At 41.3% G+C, this 22,076-nt stretch overlaps 1 protein-coding gene across 5 annotated transcripts in view; it reads right to left on the bottom strand.

Moving 5' to 3' along the window:
- Positions 1 to 11,597: 11,597 nt before the first annotated feature.
- LOC116939467 (uncharacterized) overlaps positions 11,598 to 22,076 on the bottom strand; it is a 32,065-nt gene continuing 21,586 nt past the window's right edge. For 3 of the 5 annotated variants that reach the window (XM_076066640.1, XM_076066641.1, XM_076066658.1), the window contains 12 exons: positions 21,871 to 21,996; positions 20,932 to 21,060; positions 19,917 to 20,307; positions 18,901 to 19,003; positions 17,157 to 17,312; positions 16,841 to 17,020; positions 16,508 to 16,650; positions 16,035 to 16,164; positions 15,080 to 15,291; positions 14,488 to 14,618; positions 14,105 to 14,228; positions 11,598 to 13,935 (listed from right to left, as the gene is read on the bottom strand). In XM_076066640.1, the coding sequence (XP_075922755.1) occupies positions 14,149 to 14,228; positions 14,488 to 14,618; positions 15,080 to 15,291; positions 16,035 to 16,164; positions 16,508 to 16,650; positions 16,841 to 17,020; positions 17,157 to 17,312; positions 18,901 to 19,003; positions 19,917 to 20,307; positions 20,932 to 21,060; positions 21,871 to 21,996 (1,781 nt within the window). In that variant the 3' untranslated portion in view covers positions 11,598 to 13,935; positions 14,105 to 14,148. Of the gene's footprint in view, positions 13,936 to 14,104; positions 14,229 to 14,487; positions 14,619 to 15,079; positions 15,292 to 16,034; positions 16,165 to 16,507; positions 16,651 to 16,840; positions 17,021 to 17,156; positions 17,313 to 18,900; positions 19,004 to 19,916; positions 20,308 to 20,931; positions 21,061 to 21,870; positions 21,997 to 22,076 lie in introns of those variants that run through there. The other 2 variants (XM_076066642.1, XM_076066650.1) reach the window with 2 other exon arrangements.

Here is a 22,076-nt window from a genome sequence, read left to right as displayed (position 1 = left end):
GCTTGTTTTGTAAAATACACAAAAATAATCCACCAACTATTGAATTCACTGTAACATTTTGTCCATCATCCACCAATACTCCCTAGACAAACATCTGCATAGAAACATAAAATAACAAAACAAAATGCCATTTAAGAGCTTTTTCAAAAGGTTTCCAAAGGATGCTATTCATCAGGTTTGAAGGTTTATTAAAATGCTTTAATTTACGGCTTGTTATCTGGTACATTGTCAAAAATGTAATAAATGAAGTGTTACAATTCAACGATTTATTTTATCAACAGGCATGTGATGATTCACAACCATGAAATCAAATGAACTGCCATCATTTGGAGACATTAATACATATTTATCCCATTCTGTTTGGTTTTTATTATCCATCTCCTCTGATCTGCCTATATTGCTCTGTTTTCATTAGATTCTACCAAAAGCAACATAACTTGCATGGACTGTAAATAACTGAGTCACAAATTGTGGGTTTATTACATGTATCTTCACAATAATGAAATAATATGTGCCACTCATTTGTCAGTCCAGTGAGGGCCTCTCCACACTGTGGTAATCATGGGGGATACCGAACCATACTGAGCCACGCTGGTGAGTGTGCGGGTTGGTGAAGAGGGTGCCCAGGATTTGTTCAGATGACACGCACCGCTGATGTCAGCTGTGGTCAGGAATCAAATGCAGGTCGCTGGGTTAATCAAAACTGCTTTTTGTGTTTTAGTTTCGTTGTCTTTCTTGGTTGGCTTGCGTACGGTGTGAAATAAGTTCAATGTACAGACATATATATACATATCTTACTCTGGGAGCATAATTTAACATTTTATCGTTTGTTACATGCCCCTTCTTTTACATTTACCAATTATGTGTCATACCTATCACTGGCATAGAACCACGTCAGATATGACTTGCCACTCATGTTAGCCATTTTCCCGGAAATTAAAACAGGCAAATGGTTTCAAAGTGTAGTAGATTAACCACATTTACCAATTATGTGTCATACCTATCACTGGCATAGAACCACGTCAGATATGACTTGCCACTCATGTTAGCCATTTTCCCGGAAATTAAAACAGGCAAATGGTTTCAAAGTGTAGTAGATTAACCACTCCATCAATGTGCCCCCTTGTTACATATGCCAACGTTAGTTGCAAATTATATCTTAACATGCCCTGGTACCAACCCACCCTGCCCCTTTCCTTCACACAAACCAGCGTGGTGAAGTATGGTCAAATAACCCCCAAGACTGACATTGTGTGAGAGAATGGTTTCTTCCAGCAGTGGCTTTACAAAGGGTTGCACGTAACATATATTTTATTTTGTGCCTGCTTTTCCATGTTAAAGAGCTTAAACAGTGTTTTGTATGGCAATACTACTAATAATAATAATATCTGTGTTTAGATACATCTCAGAAGTAGTTCTGTGAGATCACCTTCTGGAGGCCTTTCTGTAACTTGAGGCGATGCACTGCTGATGAGAATTCTAAACGTGCACGTCATCTCAATGATTCCCATAGCACAATTAGCATGGAAATATGAAACATGGGCAACAAGTGTATACATTGCAGCGCTATAATAAATATAAAACGTCATTTTCTTTGGGTCTTCACTTGTGTCACCACAACCTTGATAATTATTATTCATCTTTAAAGAACATTTTTCGAGGCGGAAATAGTTTAAAGTTTGCAAACGTGATTGAAAAAAAAAAATGCAACATTCCTTTAAATATTTTTAAGTGTAATTGTATATGTACACCTTTTTTACATAACCCTTGGACCGCTGGTTAAAATAAGCATCTGCACACATCACACACACAGGCATTGTGACTATCGAGCACACTGAAGAGATATTTCCTTCATTAACCGCTTGCTGGGGGATATTTTGAAAGCTGTCGTGCTTCCTCGTGGCAGACCTTACATTTGTTGGGGAGCACATACTGTAGCAGCAGGGACTCTAACCACACCCATATAAAAAAAAGTTATTGGGAAATAGGACAATGCAGGATTATAATGACAATGTTATGCCAACAAACGTAATAAAGTTCCAAAGAACATTTGCACAATGGAACGTTGAGAAAAATATGGCATTCACGTTTAATGAATGATACTTAACTAAAAATAGCGCCTGGATTGTAAAACGCACAGACGTGGAAAAATAAAATGGAATATAAGCTGAAAAGTGTGCAAAGCAGCACGGACAGGTACAGTATATTGATTAAATTACGGCTGATCGACAAGAAAGAGGAATATTAGGATTCGAGAAAAAAACGCACGTCAGAGACATATTGTCTCAAACCTATGAAAAGGACACTGCCGCTGGTCGGACCGATAGCCAGGTGGTCGAGACTAACAATGGAGTGGCAGCCAAAGGAGGGAGAGAAAAAAAAACGCCGAGAGGAAGCTGCCACAGAAATGGAGCGATGAACGTGGCTAGTGTGCAGGTGCTGGATTGAACGTTGCACGTCGACACCACGAGAAATGGCGGCCATTTTGAGAAGGCCTTCATCGAGCAATAGGTGCAACATGACTATTGCTGCTGTTGATTTTAAATGACCTTTATAAAATCTCTATATACATAAGGCTATTTTCCATAAACGTCATTTGCCTCCAAATGTCGTGTTTATGTTAGACAATTTGCAACTCACGAAATTATCATCACATTGTTTTAACTTTTGAAAACTACTATGATGTACGTATAAAGTGTTGTTTCAGCTGCTTCAAAAGGAACGTTCCAGTTTAATTGAGGACAAGTGAGTGGTCATCTTGAAGTTTTGGAGTAACATGAAAAACGTTTCCAACATTCGTTGATTGTTTCTAAGAATATGGGGCGAAAATTCAAGAGATTAAAACAAATTAGTATCGGAAATAGTACCGTAGAGAAAAAAAATAGTTACGTTAGTCGCGTCAATAACACCTAATACAACATAGATCAAATTTGAAACCTAGAATTTACCAAAGCTGGTGAGGTTTAGTTTTCTGACTTTTTTTAAGAGGTCACATGTACATGTGAATTTGAAAACCATTGTGCAAAACAGTCCTTAAATTTTAAACCAACTGAGAAGATCTTCTTTGGTTCTTTCGGTAAAGTCACGTAGAATGAGAATAAAATGATAAAATAACACAATAAAATTCTCACGACGTTTCGGCCACAACGCAAGCGGCCAAAATTCAACTGAGAAGAGTTTGTTTTAACATGTAAATACAAACATTTACAGCAACGTCTGTTTCAGCAGCAAAATTGCGGCCTTGCAATGAAGAAACTGTTCTTCATTGCAAGGCCCGTGGTCCACTAGCGGCCCCCTGACGTGCGGATTCCACAATACAGAAGTGTGAAAACAACCCCTTGCCGTTGGCGGTGTGGCGCGCCTCACACTGACGATGTCTAATCGACAAGAGTGGGTCCCCCCTCTGAATATGAGTGAGGAACACTACACTGCCACACCTGAGCCAAGCGAGTGCGGGGGCCCTGACGGCACAGGTGGTGCCGAACCGGAACCAAACCGTGGTCCATTGGCCTCACAAGACATCTGAAAAAGGCTCGGGAGCCAGCCAAGGCCAGGGGCAGGGCTAATGATGCATCATTCGTTGCGTGTGATGGTGGTCAATAAGTGCACTGTGATGACATTGGTAGCAATGAATCACATATACAAATATTGACTTGTTCATTGCATGTGATGTCAATGGCGCGCGGCTTTACTTATGCAGTGGGGGAAAAAAAACTTTTCAGCTTTATATTTGTCAGCTGGCTTGCTTAGCACGGCCCAGGAATTGCGTGGTTGTACAGCGGAAGAGAGGTACATGTCTCACCACCAGAGTCTGGCCCTATACAGTGAGGGAAAAAAGTATTTGATCCCCTGTTGATTTTGTACGTTTGCCCACTGACAAAGAAATGATCAGTCCATAATTTTAATGGTAGGTTTATTTGAACAGTGAGAGACAGAATAACAACAAGAAAATCCAGAAAAACGCATGTCAAAAATGTTATAGATTGATTTGAATTTTAATGAGGGAAATAAGTATTTGACCCCCTCTCAATCAGAAATATTTATGGCTCCCAGGTGTCTTTTATACAGGTAACGAGCTGAGATTAGGAGCACACTCTTAAAGGGAGTGCTCCTAATCTCAGCTTGTTACCTGTATAAAAGACACCTGTCCATAGAAGCAATCAATCAATCAGATTCCAAACTCTCCACCATGGCCAAGACCAAAGAGCTCTCCAAGGATGTCAGGGACAAGATTGTAGACCTACACAAGGCTGGAATGGGCTACAAGACCATTGCCAAGCAGCTTGGTGAGAAGGTGACAACAGTTGGTGCGATTATTCGCAAATGGAAGAAACACAAAAGAACTGTCAATCTGCCCTCGGCCTGGGGCTCCATGCAAGATCTCACCTCGTGGAGTTGCAATGATCATGAGAACGGTGAGGAATCAGCCCAGACTACACGGGAGGATCTTGTCAATGATCTCAAGGCAGCTGGGACCATAGTCACCAAGAAAACAATTGGTAACACACTACGCCATGAAGGACTGAAATCCTGCAGCGCCCGCAAGGTCCCCCTGCTCAAGAAAGCACATATACATGCCCATCTGAAGTTTGCCAATTAACATCTGAATGATTCAGAGGACAACTGGGTGAAGGTGTTGTGGTCAGATGAGACCAAAATGGAGCTCTTTGGCATCAACTCAACTCGCCGTGTTTGGAGGAGGAATGCTGCCTATGACCCCAAGAACACCATCCCCACCGTCAAACATGGAGGTGGAAACATTATGCTTTGGGGGTGTTTTTCTGCTAAGGAGACAGGGCAACTTCACCGCATCAAAGGGACGATGGACGGGACCATGTACCGTCAAATCTTGGGTGAGAACCTCCTTCCCTCAGCCAGGGCATTTAAAATGGGTCGTGGATGGGTATTCCAGCATGACAATGACCCAAAACACACGACCAAGGCAACAAAGGAGTGGCTCAAGAAGAAGCACATTAAGGTCCTGGAGTGGCCTAGCCAGTCTCCAGACCTTAATCCCATAGAAAATCTGTGGGGGGAGCTGAAGGTTCGAGTTGCCAAACGGCAGCCTCGACATCTTAATGACTTGGAGAAGATCTGCAAAGAGGAGTGGGACAACATCCCTCCTGAGATGTGTGCAAACCTGGTGGCCAACTACAAGAAACGTCTGACCTCTGTGATTGCCAACAAAGGTTTTGCCACCAAGTACTAAGTGATGTTTTGCAGAGGGGTCAAATACTTATTTCCCTCATTAAAATGCAAATCAATTTATTACATTTTTGACATGCGTTTTTCTGGATTTTTGTTGTTATTCTGTCTCTCACTGTTCAAATAAACCCACCATTAAAATTATAGACTGATCATTTCTTTGTCAGTGGGCAAACGTACAAAATCAGCAGGGGATCAAATACTTTTTTCCCTCACTGCATATACACACAACTAAACTAATCATAGAGATCCATTGCAATTTATATGTATACATATGAGTACATTAACCGCCCCCTCTGGTCCTCACAGCTGATTGGCTCACAAGTGACAACATCACATGTATCCCTCTATTTAATACCGAAACAGGAGGATTTCGCCACAACTCTGGCTGTCGCTTGATAAGGCTGGTTGTATTTACCAGCGAAACGTAGTTCTCAAATTCTAAATGTCCGTGGGTTTACTCTCCAATACAAAGGTGTGCTGAACTAGTCACAAAATTGACATGTTTTGTTTACGTGACAAACCTTACTAATTGGCTGTGTCTGGTGGTAGGGGGTTTAACGACACATTTATATTTACGCGATCTAACCCAAACTATTATGGAAAATATTGGTCGCGAAAGCCTACGTGTTAAACACATGCTGCTGGATTGCATGATATTATAGGCAAGGGCTTTTCACACACATGGCGAGGCCCATTCATTAGGCTACCCTAATTTATACAAAATGTAATATCGGCTGTCATAGTGGATGGTATTTGCCAGGATAAACAAATGCTGCTGTAAAACATTAGCCCAGAATTCCCAAAGATTGATGGCTGAAAATGTAATTTTGTTTTCTAATGGCAAAAAACTTCGTCGCTTTGCTTATTATTTTAACTTTAATCCACGTTGTCAGTACATAATAGATGGAGAACAAATGTTTCCTACTGCACTGAATAGACTCCATGAAGGTCAAGGTGGGCTTTTTCATGCTTTCTAAGGTGAAAAACGAACACGCATGAACTCCGTCTGTTCGTTAGGGCATGATGAATCCTAAAAAAACCCATCCAATATGAACCAAAGTTTAGTATTAAGTTGTGTTGCCGTTAGAGGCTTTCCGTAATTGAAAACCGGATCGTTGATCAAATGGTTGCCTAAAACTTGGAGCCCTGAACCAGCACCAGAAGGATCTACCTTGGCACCCCCAGGCCCCGCCGGCCAATGTGAGCCCTCCTGCGCGGAGCCACAATCTGAGCCCCGATGTCTCATCACGACCGACGGAGATACTTCTTCCTTTTTACCTGATGTGAGAATTATCATTGATATTGTTCATCAAATACCGATTGCTTCCAATGCATGTTGGAAAGCATTACATATCACATTACATGTATGTGATTTTTGTTCACTTGTTCCTTTATCAGGCCACACAGCAGCATTCAAATATAATACGCCACACTCTGCTGATGAGACCCAAAAAGTAGAAATCGGTCAAGCGTTAGATTGCTTGATCACATTCTTCTGCAAAACATAGGTTCGGAACGTGCATAAGCCGATAGATCTTTACATGTTAAAAGAGATATCATTACCCATAATTCACTATTACAACACAATACAATTTTAATCATCCCATTAATACGTCTTAGTCTGTTTTATGCTCAAAGTCAAGTGTTCCATTGTCTGTGGTATTGCAGATAGTTTTATATCTTTTTTATATTAATATGAGTGCAAATAAATAAACTTCAGCTTTAATTTCCTTCTATGCACAGATTAGATACCCACCTTCCTCTTTATCTTCAACACATTGCAAGCTTGCCATATGTAAAACGAATTTCTGTGTATCCCTACATTGATTCATCTTAAACCCTTTAAATTAATGTTGAATTTTTGAAACCAGTTTTACTCTCCACTGTGCCACACCTGACCGGCATACACAAACCGCCCATTCTGTACGCAGTGCAGAAATTACTCAGACTAGCTGACGATTGCAAAGTGCAGGTGCAATTTGTAATCATTATATTTAACTTACATATAATGGGCCCTCTATTTAGAGGCGCATGAAGAAAAAATGCTGATTATTATGAATGCACGTGCATATACACCACAATGCCCTCGTGTAATGTAAAGCTGAGAGGGGGTGCACAGCAATGGATATCACATCCGAAAAATTACCGAAGATAACGTTTTTATCGAGTAGGGCATGTCTCTTTTAAAGCACAGCGCGATACATGCCAGGACGTTTATGACCAGTTCAAAAGCAACTGTGATTGAGCACAGATGTTCATCTCGAAACAATGCGGGTCAAAATTATGTTACGCTTATGATCCGAGAGGTGTATCTGCACACGTCTGTGGCACACCAACACAGCATATGGACCACACGCAGGAAGAAAAAAAAACCGCACATCATTCCAACTATTTTTGTTGTCGTTGCGGCTATAGACATTTAAAGAACCCTGCCACAACACCTACACAGGAGTATGAGGACTTAACCACTTAGACGACCTCTGCGTCCAAAATAAACTGTTTAATGTTTGCACACGCTATTAATTTATCCCCTCCACTGTGCTTATTACGAGCCAACAATGTGCAGGTGTGCTTGCCCTGAAAACACTGCGATCGGGAGTGAAAATTGCTGACGTTTTAAATGAATGCATATGGCACCACAGGTATCAACACAAAGCCAGCATTCTATATATAATGTTAGCAGGTGCACATTTAGCACCAGTCAGTAAAAAATACACTAAACAGAACATGGTATATAAAATGTAAAAGGATCGAAGAAAATGCAACATATATAATAATAAAAAAACATCAGAACGCGACGGGACTGGTTACTTGACAAAATGAGTGGTGAAATTTATGTAATAATGCAGATGATGCGATTGAAACTTTACATGTTATTGGGGGGGGGGGGGTAAATGAGATAACCTGCCAAACTAAAAATGTTTGTGTAAACTAGAGAACATAATTATGTGTTGGCCAAAGAAAGTTAAAACACCAGGGCCAGGCGACTACAGCATTGTGTACAACATACTCCCAAATTACACAAAAAACTAAAAAATTGTCAATAACACAGTGGCCTTGAAAGGAAAAAGAAGTGTACCGTGGCAATGTCCCTTCTTCACAGCAGATAGAGGCTGTAGAAGTTGAGTGACCCTAACTAGCCCGAGAGGTAGAGTGAGATACAGAAACCAACTCTACATCTCTGGTCTCTATTTTGAAGGCAGTATGGTTGATGAACGTGTTGAGTTTTTTGTAAAATATTATTTGTGCTTGTGCACCGCTGCCAATATCAACAAATAATGTATCTTCCATATATTAGCGTGCCCTGGAAAAATGCAGCGCTGCTATGTGTCTACTTGGTTCATTGTTTTGTGACATTTGTCGCAAATGGTTGACATGCAATGTGGGTTTGCATTTATTTGTTCAAGCCATTATAGCTTGGCATAGCAAGCACGTTTAAAATTTTAAAATACTGTGGAGATAGTTAAACTGATGCATTCCAAACACGTTCCAACGCTTGGCTAATAATATTTTTGTAAATATGGCAGTAACAGTGACCTCTTACAACAGCAATGTGAAATATTAGCATTGTTATACCTGGTGCAAATTAATGCATGTAATTTGGCGATGCAGCCTTTGCAATGGTGCACAAGTAAAAAAGCCTTGCTCGTCAATAGCACTGCCTCAATAGGTGACGTTTTGGGTCAGTGGCCCGTTATGAATGAGGCCCTTTGCCCGAAACGTCGCCTATTATAAATGTCTATCTTAAGTCGGTGTTATTGATGAACGTGTTCAGTATTTTTATGCATGGATCCTATTATCTTAAAATGCTCAAGAGAATGACATCAAAAGGAATCATGGATGCAGTGGGTTTTTTAAAGGGTTACGTCAAGCGAAGTCACATACTGGTGCACAGCAGAGCTTGCCAGATGCCATGAGATTATGGGCCAAGTTTTTAGAAAAATGGCAGACCAGTAAAAGGGGGGACTAAAACCAATTAACACTGGGCACTTACACACTTTAATTCCTGCCATTCCAATCACACTTAGGTCAGGTCTGACCCACGAATATTAAAGTCTAATGATCATACAGTTTTTTTAAAGCTGAATGATGACATCTGATTTGTGAGGTTTTCCATGTTCTTCGATAAATCTTTGGGTTTGCTTGTGAATAAATAACATGTCATTTGTGCACATTTTTTCTTCATGCGCCTCTAATGTCTTTAATGAGACCGTTCCTTTTGCCAAAATAATGTTCTGTAATTTCCCTCACGGAACTTTGCATCGCACTTGTACAGACACTGCAGGAATTTCTTCCAAATGGCGGCTTCCAATTTGGAATCTTTGCTGGGACAAAATAAACATGTTAAAAACCCGTAACAGTTCATAAAAAAACAAACATTTTATAGCCAACATCAACGCTGCATTCAGGCTTAATTGCGGCACGGTCGTGGCATCCCAAGAGCGGACCTCTCGCTCTTTCTTCCCCTGCTGCATCGTCTAGACCCCACAACCACATGCGGAAAGCCTCGCAGAAATCGCATCACATTCCGCAGTCAATCCGCGAACCCACCCCCAGGGGCGGGAAATTCCAAACAGACCAACTCACTTCGTTTCCGTAGCTACAGCGGTGGGCTTAAAAATTGTACACAGGGGCAAGAACTGCATTAGCAACATAAATACCCACACGTGAAGTGAAGCAGAGAAATCTAATTTTCCACCGCCTGCTTTTAATTTTGTTTCTCGTGTGCCGCATAACTATGCAACGAGGGAAAAATCTTAACCAAACACTTAATGCGATGATCGTGCCTCCGAGGTAAAATATGCACTTATTTTATATATACACTCTTTGCACAGCACAAAGTGTGAGGCATGTCCATCAAGGCAATTGACTGCCAATATGAAGGGGTCTGTTAAAGTCATATTATACATTAAGACAGCTTACATCTGACCCGTAGCCAGCCACTCGAAAAATAATTTCAGGGCTAGCACAAGAGCAGCACTGACTGTTAACATGGCTAATATGGTAGTTTATAGCCTATTGCAGAATAACACGATTCCCTTCCAAGTGATGACATGTTTGACTGTATGTAAACATTTTATTATCAACGATTGACCGAAAAAACAACTAGCACGTATAACCTGCAAACACGTTACTTTATAACTCGATTACTTTATTTTGAATATTATTTTCTTTTGCAGCAATTTTCCAGAGCACATTGTTGCTACTCATCGCTATAGACTGCTGCCATCTGGTGGGTCTGCAGAATGCACGTGCACACACTGAGATAAGCGATTACACGTTGTACGAGAGGGCAAACATTTACATGCATGAAATTTTAATGTGCTGAAAACGTCGGTCAAACAAAAGGAAGAACACAAACATGAGCGTGCGTCAAAACGATTTTATGTAAGGAGTGCTGTTGAAAGACAAAAAAACAAATCACTGTTATGATTTCGGGTGAGACACTCTCTTGTGTATTCATTTACGGTCCTGCATAATGACACAAAGCCACAAAATACGTCTGAAGCGCATGCCATCTTCTGCTGAAGAAAACTAAGTGCGTACCATTCAACGTCAGACACAGAACTTAAACCAAACCATATGGAATTTTTTTAAGCGCAACGCTTGAAAAAAAAGTTTGTAATCAACCCTTACAAGGTCGGACGCAGTGGCATGACATCATTTAGAAAACATCCAAAATTAAGAGGTCAACCTAACTTGACCTGTGCTTCGTTTCCACCCCCAAAAGCGCCCCCCCCCAACCCCCTCCCCCCCACCACAACCCAGCATCCCCAGAAGTCCTTCGTGCAAAACACATTCGGCCTTGTGGTCAAAATACCAGAAAAAATTGAATGACTGACAAGAGCCTAAGGCCCTATTCACTTTATCTCAGATTCCAAATGTCTGAGATCCCAGAGTAAACCCATATTGTGTCTTGTATTATTTCACAACAGAAACAACTGCTCGTTGCTAAACAAGTTGTGCAGATGGGTTTATACTTACCGAATTCATGTTTACGAGCAAAAAAATCAATGCAAGTATTGTTTCCTATGAAATTCGTCTCCAGTGTCCTCACACTGGCCAAAGTAACAAAAAGCGTTTTGTATGTATTTTGGCACCATCATCAATATGGTCTTAAAATTAATACCCATATGGCAGCCAAATAAAAAAAAATACGCAAGCCATTTTGAACAGCTATACAATTTGTAAAATTAATTAACGTAATATAATACATTTTGGGCTCCTGAGACATTTTAGTTGAGTGTGTGCCAGTGATATATGAAATTCATCATTTTAAAAAAAGCTTTAAAAACATTGCGATATATTATTATAGAAATAGAAGTAGCACCTATGGCATTGAATATTTAATGATCATTTTAAACAAGAGATGAAAAAACAACTGTGTGTTCGTTTCGCTAACAAAAGTTTAATTACATGTACGGGGCGTTTACAACATATTCGATGCAAAAGAAGACATGGTACATATGACATAAACCAAAAACTATGCAAAAAATATATTTTCGAAAAAAATTAACTTCACGTCATTTTACGTTTTAGTTTCCATGCTTTAAATGTAGCTGAGACAATAATTCCCACAACCGTGGTGACAAGAAACCATTACGATGATTAGCACGCGTTTTTTTGCGTGTACCTGAGATGCTGCTGCAAAGCTATTAGGTTACCCCGAATGTCATGGCAATTACAGTACAACTCACCCAATAGCCAACAAAAAGGAGTATCCATTTTCCACGACGACAAAAAAAATCAACGCAAATTAAGGCGCACGAATGCAAACCCCGTACAATTATTACCCGAGCGCGAAAAATGCACGGAATTTCTGCCTCTTCACAAATTGCACACACAGACACTATGGTCAACAGTTGCATTCTATGGGTATTCAACTGTGAAACTTTAAGTGAAGGACAATGGAACCAAAAATATCATTCCCACGGTATCCATTCTGCCGATGTTATATGTGCATCAGTCAGCATTGGTGTTAAACCAAAGCCATCGCTTTTCACATCTAAGTGTGGTCTAATTTCAGAAATGATTCCACACACCTATGGGAACAAAACGTTTAATCTGAAGAAATGACCACGGTTTAATTTCATTATAGTTACACTTGCAATGAGCATTTAAATGCCCTGAAAATTAATCACGCATTTCCCATCTGACCAGCATGTCAACTGCAACGCATGCATACGCTATTTATCCAATTAGAAGCTTTAAAGGCACGAGTACACACTTTTTTTTCTTGAAGAAGGCCAGCCAAAGTCAACATTTCCAAGTGAAATTACACAATAATCGCCAATTTAACTTTGAGACTGATAGTGCAAACACCAATAAGCTGAAAAACGACCGTTTGTGTTATGGTCGAAACGTCGTGAGAATTTTTATTGTTTTATATATATTTTATTATTTTATTGTTTCCCTTCAACATGACTTTACCGAAAGAGCTAAGAATATGAATTACTGCAGTCACGAAAGCTTTAAATCAAAATTTTATACATTATTGATAGTATTTGTGGGAATGCCTCCACAAGCGATGGCTTGTGGAGGCATTCATCCAGCAGTGGATTGATCATGATTGATGATGATATAGCGCGAACAAATGTATACAAGATGTCATTTTTTGAGAGTTATGTAGTCAAGGCATTCAAAATGTATGCTCTATTTCATACTGTTTCTACGTAGCATTTTCTATGAAGATTATAATTCAGATATAAAATATGAAAATGGTTTGTATATTTTTCTAAAAACTTTATGACAACCCTTCATATATGAATAATCTTAAGCAACTGGGTCCACAACCAAGCAATCAATGGTAAAAACTCGGTTGCATGCAGCTGAATCGCTTATATGTGGACGTCTCTGCAATGAGTCACTCACGGCTGCTCACACGTATTTTCCAAGTGATCCGCTCAGCGATATGTCGCAATGCAGTTGATCGCGTGCTGCACATTTGCGCACTTCGATTTGCTCGTTATAATGTTGAATATCCCCGTTTAAAATCCTTTGTCATGTAACTACCATTCAGTGACTTCCTTACCGTTGTCTCTATCTTGGCAATTGTAATTGTTTGTTGTTGCATTTTGCTGACCGGCCCATACTGGGCGTCTGTGGAAAAGAGCTTCGTAGCTCATCGGATTCCTCCTGCAGTCGAGATAAAGATGCCGATTCTGACCACTCGCTCTGATGCAGACAAAGCGGTCGCAGGTGACCGAAAGAGCATTTGGTTGTAGAAATGATCGTTCAGGTGTGGAAGCGGATTTATAGATTTTGGAGGCAAATGCTGGTACTGAGCAACACTTGGTCTACGCACATAATGAGTTATGGAGTTTGGTCACCTTCCTCCACATTCATCGTATTCACATGAATTAAATAACTGAGCAGAGGCCCATGGCAGATACATTGATACCTCACTCCACTGATGTCACGCATGGATAGGAGTCAAACCCAGGTCGCCAAAAAATTATCGTGCAGTGCCCTATTTATTCTGCTACCACTACCACAGTAAGCCGTGTTAAATAATCTATGCTTGGCAGTTGGGGAATGACATGTACGCATGTGTGTTGAACTTCTTTCGCACTATATGTAGCCAACCGTGCCAATCGGAGGTGTAGGTGTGATGTGCTCGTGTAGCCCACTTGGCCAAACCCACTGGAGAACGGAGGAGTTGGGACTAAACTTCCACTTCGGGGTTCGCACCAGGTACCTCTTGTCAAGGCTTTCGGTCAAGACGTCCTGCAAGTGCAACCAAGGTTGGAAGAGCTTACAGGAAAAAAAAGTGAGTTTGCTACGCGAAAACATTACCTTACGTAAGATGACCGTAAGTTTGCCGTGTATGCATACACAGACGCACATCGTCAATGCCGCAACGTTAAAAACGTCATTCAAAGTGTTATTAATTTACTCTGAAAGCCGATGGCTCCGAGGGATATCCACGTTGGCCACCCATCAACACGGCGCCATGTCCTTATTTGGCTCCAAGTCGGCGAGCACATGCAATGGTGGCAAAGTGCGCTGGGAGCGTTTCTCTGTAGGAGGCAATAAAATAAAACAAATATTAAAAGTGCATGCAATGTTTCTTTGTGTGAAAAATACCCCATCCTGCAATTACGTTGGTTTAAAATTGCTCGAACCTTTCAGTTTGCACGACTCACTATATTATTAGATTTTTATTTACAAAACACAACAAATGTGATTTAATTCAAGTCAGCTAGCCAAACGCTCTCACGCAGATTACACACGTAATTAATAATATCAAGTGAATGATCAGTCCAGAGTGTAAATTACCCTTGACGAAGGACAGCTGCATTGCTTGGCATGCAGTCGTTTGCCCAGAATTTATAAATATCCGAAGACGTCGACCTTCGTCATCTTGGCATCCCGTCGGTATCTTTGCCCCATCAGGAGAAAGTCTTGGGCTGCAAACATATTCCATGAATGGTTATGCCATAACGACACTTCGAGCAGCAAACTGCTAAGGGAGTTTTGATAATCCGAAATAAGTGTTCACAGTTGTCCTGAATGGCTCCGCGGTATATATTGCTGCTTGCTGTCCAGAACAATGTCCGACATTTCGCTCCCCCTGCTGGGAGCTTTTTCAGAAACTCGTTTCGGTTTCTGAAGCAGCTACCAGCATTTGGAGCAAAACGTTGGACATCGTGAAGAACAACGTGAGGAACAGCCCTCAAAACACTGGAAAGCTACAGAGGAGTTTGAATCCATAGATGTGTTTTTTTTGGGTTAGGTCGCGTGAATATGAATGCGTCGTTAAACCCGCCGCATCGAATTAGCGACGTTTGTGACGTAAACAAATCATTCCACTTAGTTACTAGTTCAGCACACCGGTGTGTTGGAGTTTTAATGTTTGGGTTTTCCGAACCTCACAAGGTGCTGCTGGCAGGGGGCCTTCTGGAGGCTCCTTTTGTGAAAGTGAGGATCGGCAATGGTGCTTGAGGTGCAGCGACTGCTGGCCAATGATGACAATGATGACCCATGACCTCTCTTGCAGGCATTGCCCAGCTTCAGGGAGGAAGAATGTAAACCCTGTGAAAGCCAAGAGCCCTGGACATGGAGGCTGCTCCCACCATGTCCCTGTAAACAATAGATCATTAAATGCAAGAAAAAACATCTCCTGACCATTTGGCAGTGATAGGCTACTGGTGTGCATGCTCAAAGCTCTTGTGGGGTGGTGCCCATCACTCTTAGCAACCCTTGACCCATCCATCGGTGGAAATGTTATATTCCTTAGGCAGGGGCAGGGGGGGTCGATACTGATCATTGACACAATGATGCCGAATTATTTTAACATTTTTATGGGTAATTTTCTCCACGTATGAGAGAACGGTCCATGGAAGCGGGTATCAAAACGCTACCTCCGAGATCCCTTGAAGTAACCTCTGGTCCACACAAGGAAGGGCAGCACTTTCCCACCGTATATGAGTGTAATGGTCATCACACAATACTCAAACTGACACTTCCTTCTTGATTTGAAGCTTTCGTGACTGCAGAAATCCATACTCTTTGGTTCTTTCGGTAAAGTCACATAGTTAGAAATAAATTTACTACGTGACTTTACCGAAAGAACCAAACAGTATGACACTTAATTATTTTAGACGGAATTTTGCCAAATTAAGTGCAGAACCACTTCAGCGCGGATGTGCTACAGAAAATCCCTTCTTCTGGATCTTTCATACGACCCAATACACAATGACATCACTTGCTTCCGAACATTGAAATAAAACACACACAATAGTTGCATTTCAACAAAAAGCAAAACAAAAACACAGCATAACATTGAAGGAGCAAAGGATGATGGATGGTATTTTTGTTATTGCCTGCAAGGAGACTGCATTCGACTTTGCAGGTGAGGGAGGTGGAGTCGAGAATACATTCGAAGCGTTCGATCGTCTCTCCACAAGAGGCTGATGCATCACCTTTTTGCATTTAGAATTTCTGGACTTGACACTGACCGACAAAACAAAACAAAACACAATAATATTGCAGTGAATATGATCATAAAATTAGTGGCATAATAATAATTACGTGGGTTATGATGCACTTTATTTCCCTCCTGTACAAGTATTTTAAAGCAAAAGTTGTCTTATAATCTGCTAGGTGTGTGTATGAACATATCTGGACAACTTTATTGACACAGCACATACGTTCGGGGTGCGTCATAATTTCCAGAGGGTCTTGCAATCCGGCGAATACTTTAAATATTATTTTTCACTTTGTTAATAAATACTGTTTCTATCTATAGTCATATGACTACCGATGCACACAATGGAGCCTTTGAAACTACCCTTACCTGCTTATCCAGAAGAGGTACGGCCTAATAAGAAACAGTCCACTCTCCTCCTCAATGTCGCACAGTGTGCGAGTCAGCTGCTCCACCGCGCGCATTCTTGACGCGCTCAGCTCTGCCATCTGCTTGGACCAGTGCCTGTGTCGCTGAAAATGCAGGACGTCCAACCAACCTCTCCCGAAATAATTATCAGCAAAAAAGCAACAGTACAAAAAACAGGAAAGCATCTTTCATACCTGTTTTTAAAAAAAAGTAGTTGAATGAAGGAGAAAAAAAAACGCTCCCGACAATGCATCACGCTTGTTTTCTTTGTTATGAGCGGCCAGAGTACAGTACCTTGCTTTGCATAGTTTCCATCCTTTCCAACAGGTCGCACACCGGGCGCGAGTCGCCGAAATTCCTCGAGACGTTGTCCCGGATCCTCTTCATGCTGACGTGCTCGACGTAGCGTTCTGCCATCAACACCAGCCTCTTCCTTTGCGCAACCACAATCTTCTCCATCGCACTCATCGCATCCTGGTATCGGCAATCCGCGCGAGAAAAGAACGCTGCGGACTACCTGGTATTTTTTTTTTTATATATTCATGGCCCACCAGCACACACACACCTACTGGTGAAACTCGTCAGCAAGAATGATTGGTCATGCATTTACCTCACAATGGCCTCTTTGGACCTTCTTGTTGTAAAATCCTCGCCGTAGCTTTCGAACATTGTGCTCCATGTCGGTCCGGGTGAAGAAGACAATGGACTCCAAGATTTGAGCTGAGGTTGGGTCCTCAGGCGAGCAAGCGTTGTCTCCGAGTGCACTCTGCTCACAGTCAAATGCACACACACCACCATTAAGCACTTTCTATCCAAAAACAATAAAGCACTTTCTATCCAAAAACAATACAATTTGGATTGATGTAGCAAAAACAGTTTGATATATGCGTCATTGTAGACAGTTTTACATCTAACACATGTATGTGTGTGTGTGTATATTCTTAAGAGGTCGTTGATCGAAGAGTAGGTGTAAAGATGAAGGACTCGTATTAATTATGGAGACTGCCTATATACATTTTTGACAATGACAAGCATTATTGGAATTTAAAGCAAAAATACCAAATAGCTTTGGTAATAATTGAAATAATTGTAAGGCATGGAACAAACGTTTCTCATGCATGCAATGTATTGCTATCTGCAACAGGATGCTCTTTGGCAGCTTGTCTCCATTGGACAACCAACCCAAATCAACCCATGCTGACCCCGAGCTAACCTGATGTCTCCAGGAACGCAAGACAGATAACTACAGTTGGCAAAAAAAGTGACGTGTCCATGATTTGCCGAGTTATCACACCAGTTGGGTAGGCCTTTCCCAGAATGAGTTCCGAGTAAGACTTTCCAAGAAATGCGTGTGCATGAAATCATAAATGCGATGGAACAATGAATTTAGCTCGTGTGCAGATGCTCGATGGATTATATCATCGCAGTGTCATGAGAGATGGCGACAGCTTGGGGAAGCATTTATCCAGTAGTGGATTGACCATGGCTGATGATGATGGGGAAAAATGTCAAGGCCGCATGCTGACTAAAAATATATATGTTAATTTAAAAGTTACATTTAATGTCCTGGCCACCTATCACATTTTTTTTTAGTGTCAAATATTTGGTGATGTATTTTCCGCTTGGCCAGAATTCTGGCGTTGGGAATTTAGGCCTCCCCGTGAAGGCAACTTGGCCCAGAGGATTTGGTTTGCAGTTCTAATTCACAGCAAACTTGAGTAAAAAAAAGAAACGATGGATACGCACTGCTGGGATGGACACTCGAGTTATGTAGCCCAGAGAAAGGCGGTTTGGGTGATCGGTGGAAGATGCAGGTAAGCACGTCACCCACTCCCCCCACAAGCCATCACGCACCTCAAACAAATAATAGTAGGCCAAATACGTGTCCTATTAAATACTCCCCAAACATTTTAAAAATGAACAAACTGTGATTTTCATAGAGACAATTAGAAAACAATACTTGATTGAAAAATGTATTAAATAGATGCTGAACAGAATAATCAAATCAAACACTGATAAAAGAGGAAAGGGTGAATTGGATGACAAAAGTCACCTAATTTAAAGGTACTGCAGCATCACAACACCTAGCGTACATTCATATTCAAATACGACTGCTAATACTGTGGCACACGGTGTGTTTTTCAGTTGCTTGGTTGAAGTGCTCACGTTAAAGGAATTATGATCGCAGGAAATATATTTCAGGTCCACATTAAACAATTAAGACGACTTTGGCAGTCACAATTTACACACATTAAATCCGGATACTTTACTATTTATCTAATTTCATTTTAGTTTATATGGAAAACAGCTGCAAAGATTGTTTTGTGGCTAAGTCTTTCTGACAGGCGACTTACCCTTTGCAGGGCTCGTATCTGCTTCCGGAGCTCTGCGACAAGGTTCAAATTCCTCTCCCTCTCCTCGTCAAATTCCAGCTGTTTGCCCACGAGTTCTTGTTCGCTGTGATCGGGGGGGGAAGGGAAAAAAAAAGGTAAAAACATTTGATTTGGATCCCAAACGTTCACAAACAAACTTAGAGACCGTAGGCTTCTGTTCCATGCGTACGATTTTTTTTTCCCTTGCGATGCAACTGAATCAGATCGCGCCACCTGCTATGACAAACGGCTCAGAAGCACAGTCATTAACGAATCAAATGAAACAAACGTTCAAAGGTGTGCAACGAAGCATTGGAGAGATTCATCCTTGGAATTACACTGAGAGACAGGAAAAGGAACACGTGGATTAGAGAATATGTATACGCAGATACATGGCATCATTAAACATTTTGATTTAAAGCTTTCAAGACTGCAAGTGATTCATATTCTTGGTTCTTTCGGTAAAGTCACGTTGAAGGGAAACAATAAAATATATAAAACAATAAAATTCTCACGACGTTTCAACTGCAACACAAACAATCATCATCAGGTCATCATCAGGTGATTGCTTGTGTTGCAGTCGAAACGTCGTTAGAATTTTATTGTTTTATATTTTTATTATTTTATTGTTTCCCTTCTACGTGACTTTACCGAAAGAACTAAGAATATGAATCCCTGCAGTCACGAAAGCTTTAAATCAAAATCATTAAACATGTTAAGAGAGGCTTGGGCAAATAGGGATGGAGATGGCTAATGGCCAAGAATGATGATGGAGTGGCAGCCGAGCAATGGAATGTGTCCAAGAGGATGTCAACCCGAGGAGAAGGAGTGATGAAATCCGCTCATGTGTAGGCACTCGGTGAATTACGACATTACAGGATTATGAAAATTGGTGACGGCTTGGAGAAACTTTCATCCATGGATTTATCATGGCTGATGATCATGACGGTGATCAACTCCATCGCAGTCACATCTCACGGACTTTGCACGCAACTCACAGGAAATGCACCCGCTCCTGCAAAAATCCCTCGGATGATTGTGGCTCCTCCATTTCCAGTGCAGGGAAAACCACCTTCACATTCGAGACCGGGAACTGCTTAACGGAGTTCTCCTCTAGCCTATCGCTAAACACCGAGGTAGATCTGAGAACCCGCTGCGTCGAGCCGAAGCTGGATATCATCTCCAGAGAGCTTGTAATTTTCAGGCCATCTTCCGTTACGTTCACAGAACCCTGCACAGACCCAGCATTTTGGAGCTCACAGTCACGATGAAAGCATGGGTCTTCACACCCAAGCGTAAGGTCATGGGTGTCGTCTTCAAACATCTTCCCTCTTTGTTGGGGTAGTGATTCCATTGCAATTGTGGCTTCACTCAGCAGACTGATAATGACTGAAATGGAGAGAAAGGTAAGGATGAAAAATTGTACGAAATAGCCTTCCGTAGTGTTTACGAGTTGTTCCTCATGGATGTTTGGCACGATGGCCGACGTTTCACTCCGCGTACTGGGGAGCTCTTTCAGGAACTGAATTCCTGAAGAAGCTGTCCGCACGTGTAGCAAATACATTAGACGTTAAAGTTTGATTTAAAGCTTTCGTGACTGCAGGGATTCATATTCTTGGTTCTTTCGGTAAAGTCACGTAGAAGGGAAACATCAGGTGACGATTGCTTGTGTTGCAGTCGAAACGTCGTGAGAATTTTATTGTTTTATATTTTTATAATTTTATTGTTTCCCTTCTACGTGACTTTACCGAAAGAACCAAGAACATACATTAGACGTTGTGCCAAAAGAATAATTTACATTTATGAAGCGCCCTTAAACAATCGTTCTCAGGGCGCTAAGCATGGAAAGGCAAAAAATTGTTCAATATCAACCAAACACTGCGACGGCACAACCCCCGGAGACACGTCGGAGGGCTACGCACGCGGCTGTGAGAAAAAAAAAAAACCTCTTACAGTCGTCTTCTACTCGACATTTGTTCCGTACCAACATGTTCGTGATGAGGGGGCAATTACCGCCGGTGGTTTCGTTGAGAATTGTCTGGATGGAACTGCTCATGGACTGAGCCCGAACAAACGGATCTTCAGCAGCTCCAACTGCCAAGTGCCGCACCAGTTGAAAACCAGATGCTGCCGAAGACATTCCTGGACAAACGGATGGCAATTTTAACACGCAAAGTTGTACGCTTATTATCAGCACTTGCGCCCCCAAAAAGTCTTTCATAGGCCAAAAAAGGCGATCTTTGTTTTTTTGTGTGTGTGTCTATGCGAATGTATATATATATGGTTGTTTGTGTATGTACATGCGTATGTATGTGGATGAGCGTATTTGCTTCTTGTTTTCCAAAACGATTGACTGCAGCATTGCACTCGATAGCATTTCACACAATCCATGATAGAGGTTTTTTGGGGTAGATCGCGTTAATATAAATGTGTCGTTAAACCTGCCACCACCCAACACAGCCAATTAAGAAGGGCTGGCCAACGTAAACAAAACATGACCATTTCGTTTCTAGTTCAGCACACCTGCGTGTTGCAGAGTAAACCCACAAGCTTTACAATTCGAGTACAACGTTTCACCCAGTAATTACAACGAGCATGATCAGGTGGACAGGCAGAGTTGTGGCGAAACCCTCTTGTTTTGGTCTTAAATAGAGGTGTTTCAGCTCGAACAATTGCATGTGATCAATGTGGTGCAAACCAGACCAATACAATCAGCACTCACATTAATCGCATCGTTTATCTAGGCCTTAATGATCATCGTCAAACTGAAATAAGAGAAATTACCTTTTTCTGGACCAGAATAGACATTCGTCAATAACACTCCCCTCAAAGATAAAACAAAAGAGGATATACAATCAGTGACGTCTTGATCAATGGCCCTTCTTCATAGCACAAGAACAAAATATGTAAAATCTATACATTTGCATGTTAGCTTAGGTGACGTTCACTGACCCCTGTTGACGAGCAATTCCACCACATTGTCCTTGAAGTTCATGGTACAGCTGTAGACTTTGAGGAACTCTTGATACACAGGCTCCACAGCAGGCACGAGTGCCTCAGTCTTTCCATGCATGCCTGCTGAGCACAGTTTGTGAAAAATGAAATAATCTCGCGTGTGTGTGTTTTGAAAAATGAACACTGAAGACCAACGTAAGCTT

This window comes from Petromyzon marinus, chromosome 1 (assembly GCF_048934315.1).
Source record: "Petromyzon marinus isolate PM22_M1 ecotype Great Lakes invasive population chromosome 1, UKy_Petmar_22M1.pri1.0, whole genome shotgun sequence".
NCBI classification, from domain to species: domain Eukaryota; kingdom Metazoa; phylum Chordata; class Hyperoartia; order Petromyzontiformes; family Petromyzontidae; genus Petromyzon; species Petromyzon marinus.
The sequence above is the reverse complement of the archived record's forward strand: the minus strand, read 5'-3'. Positions and strand labels throughout refer to the sequence as shown.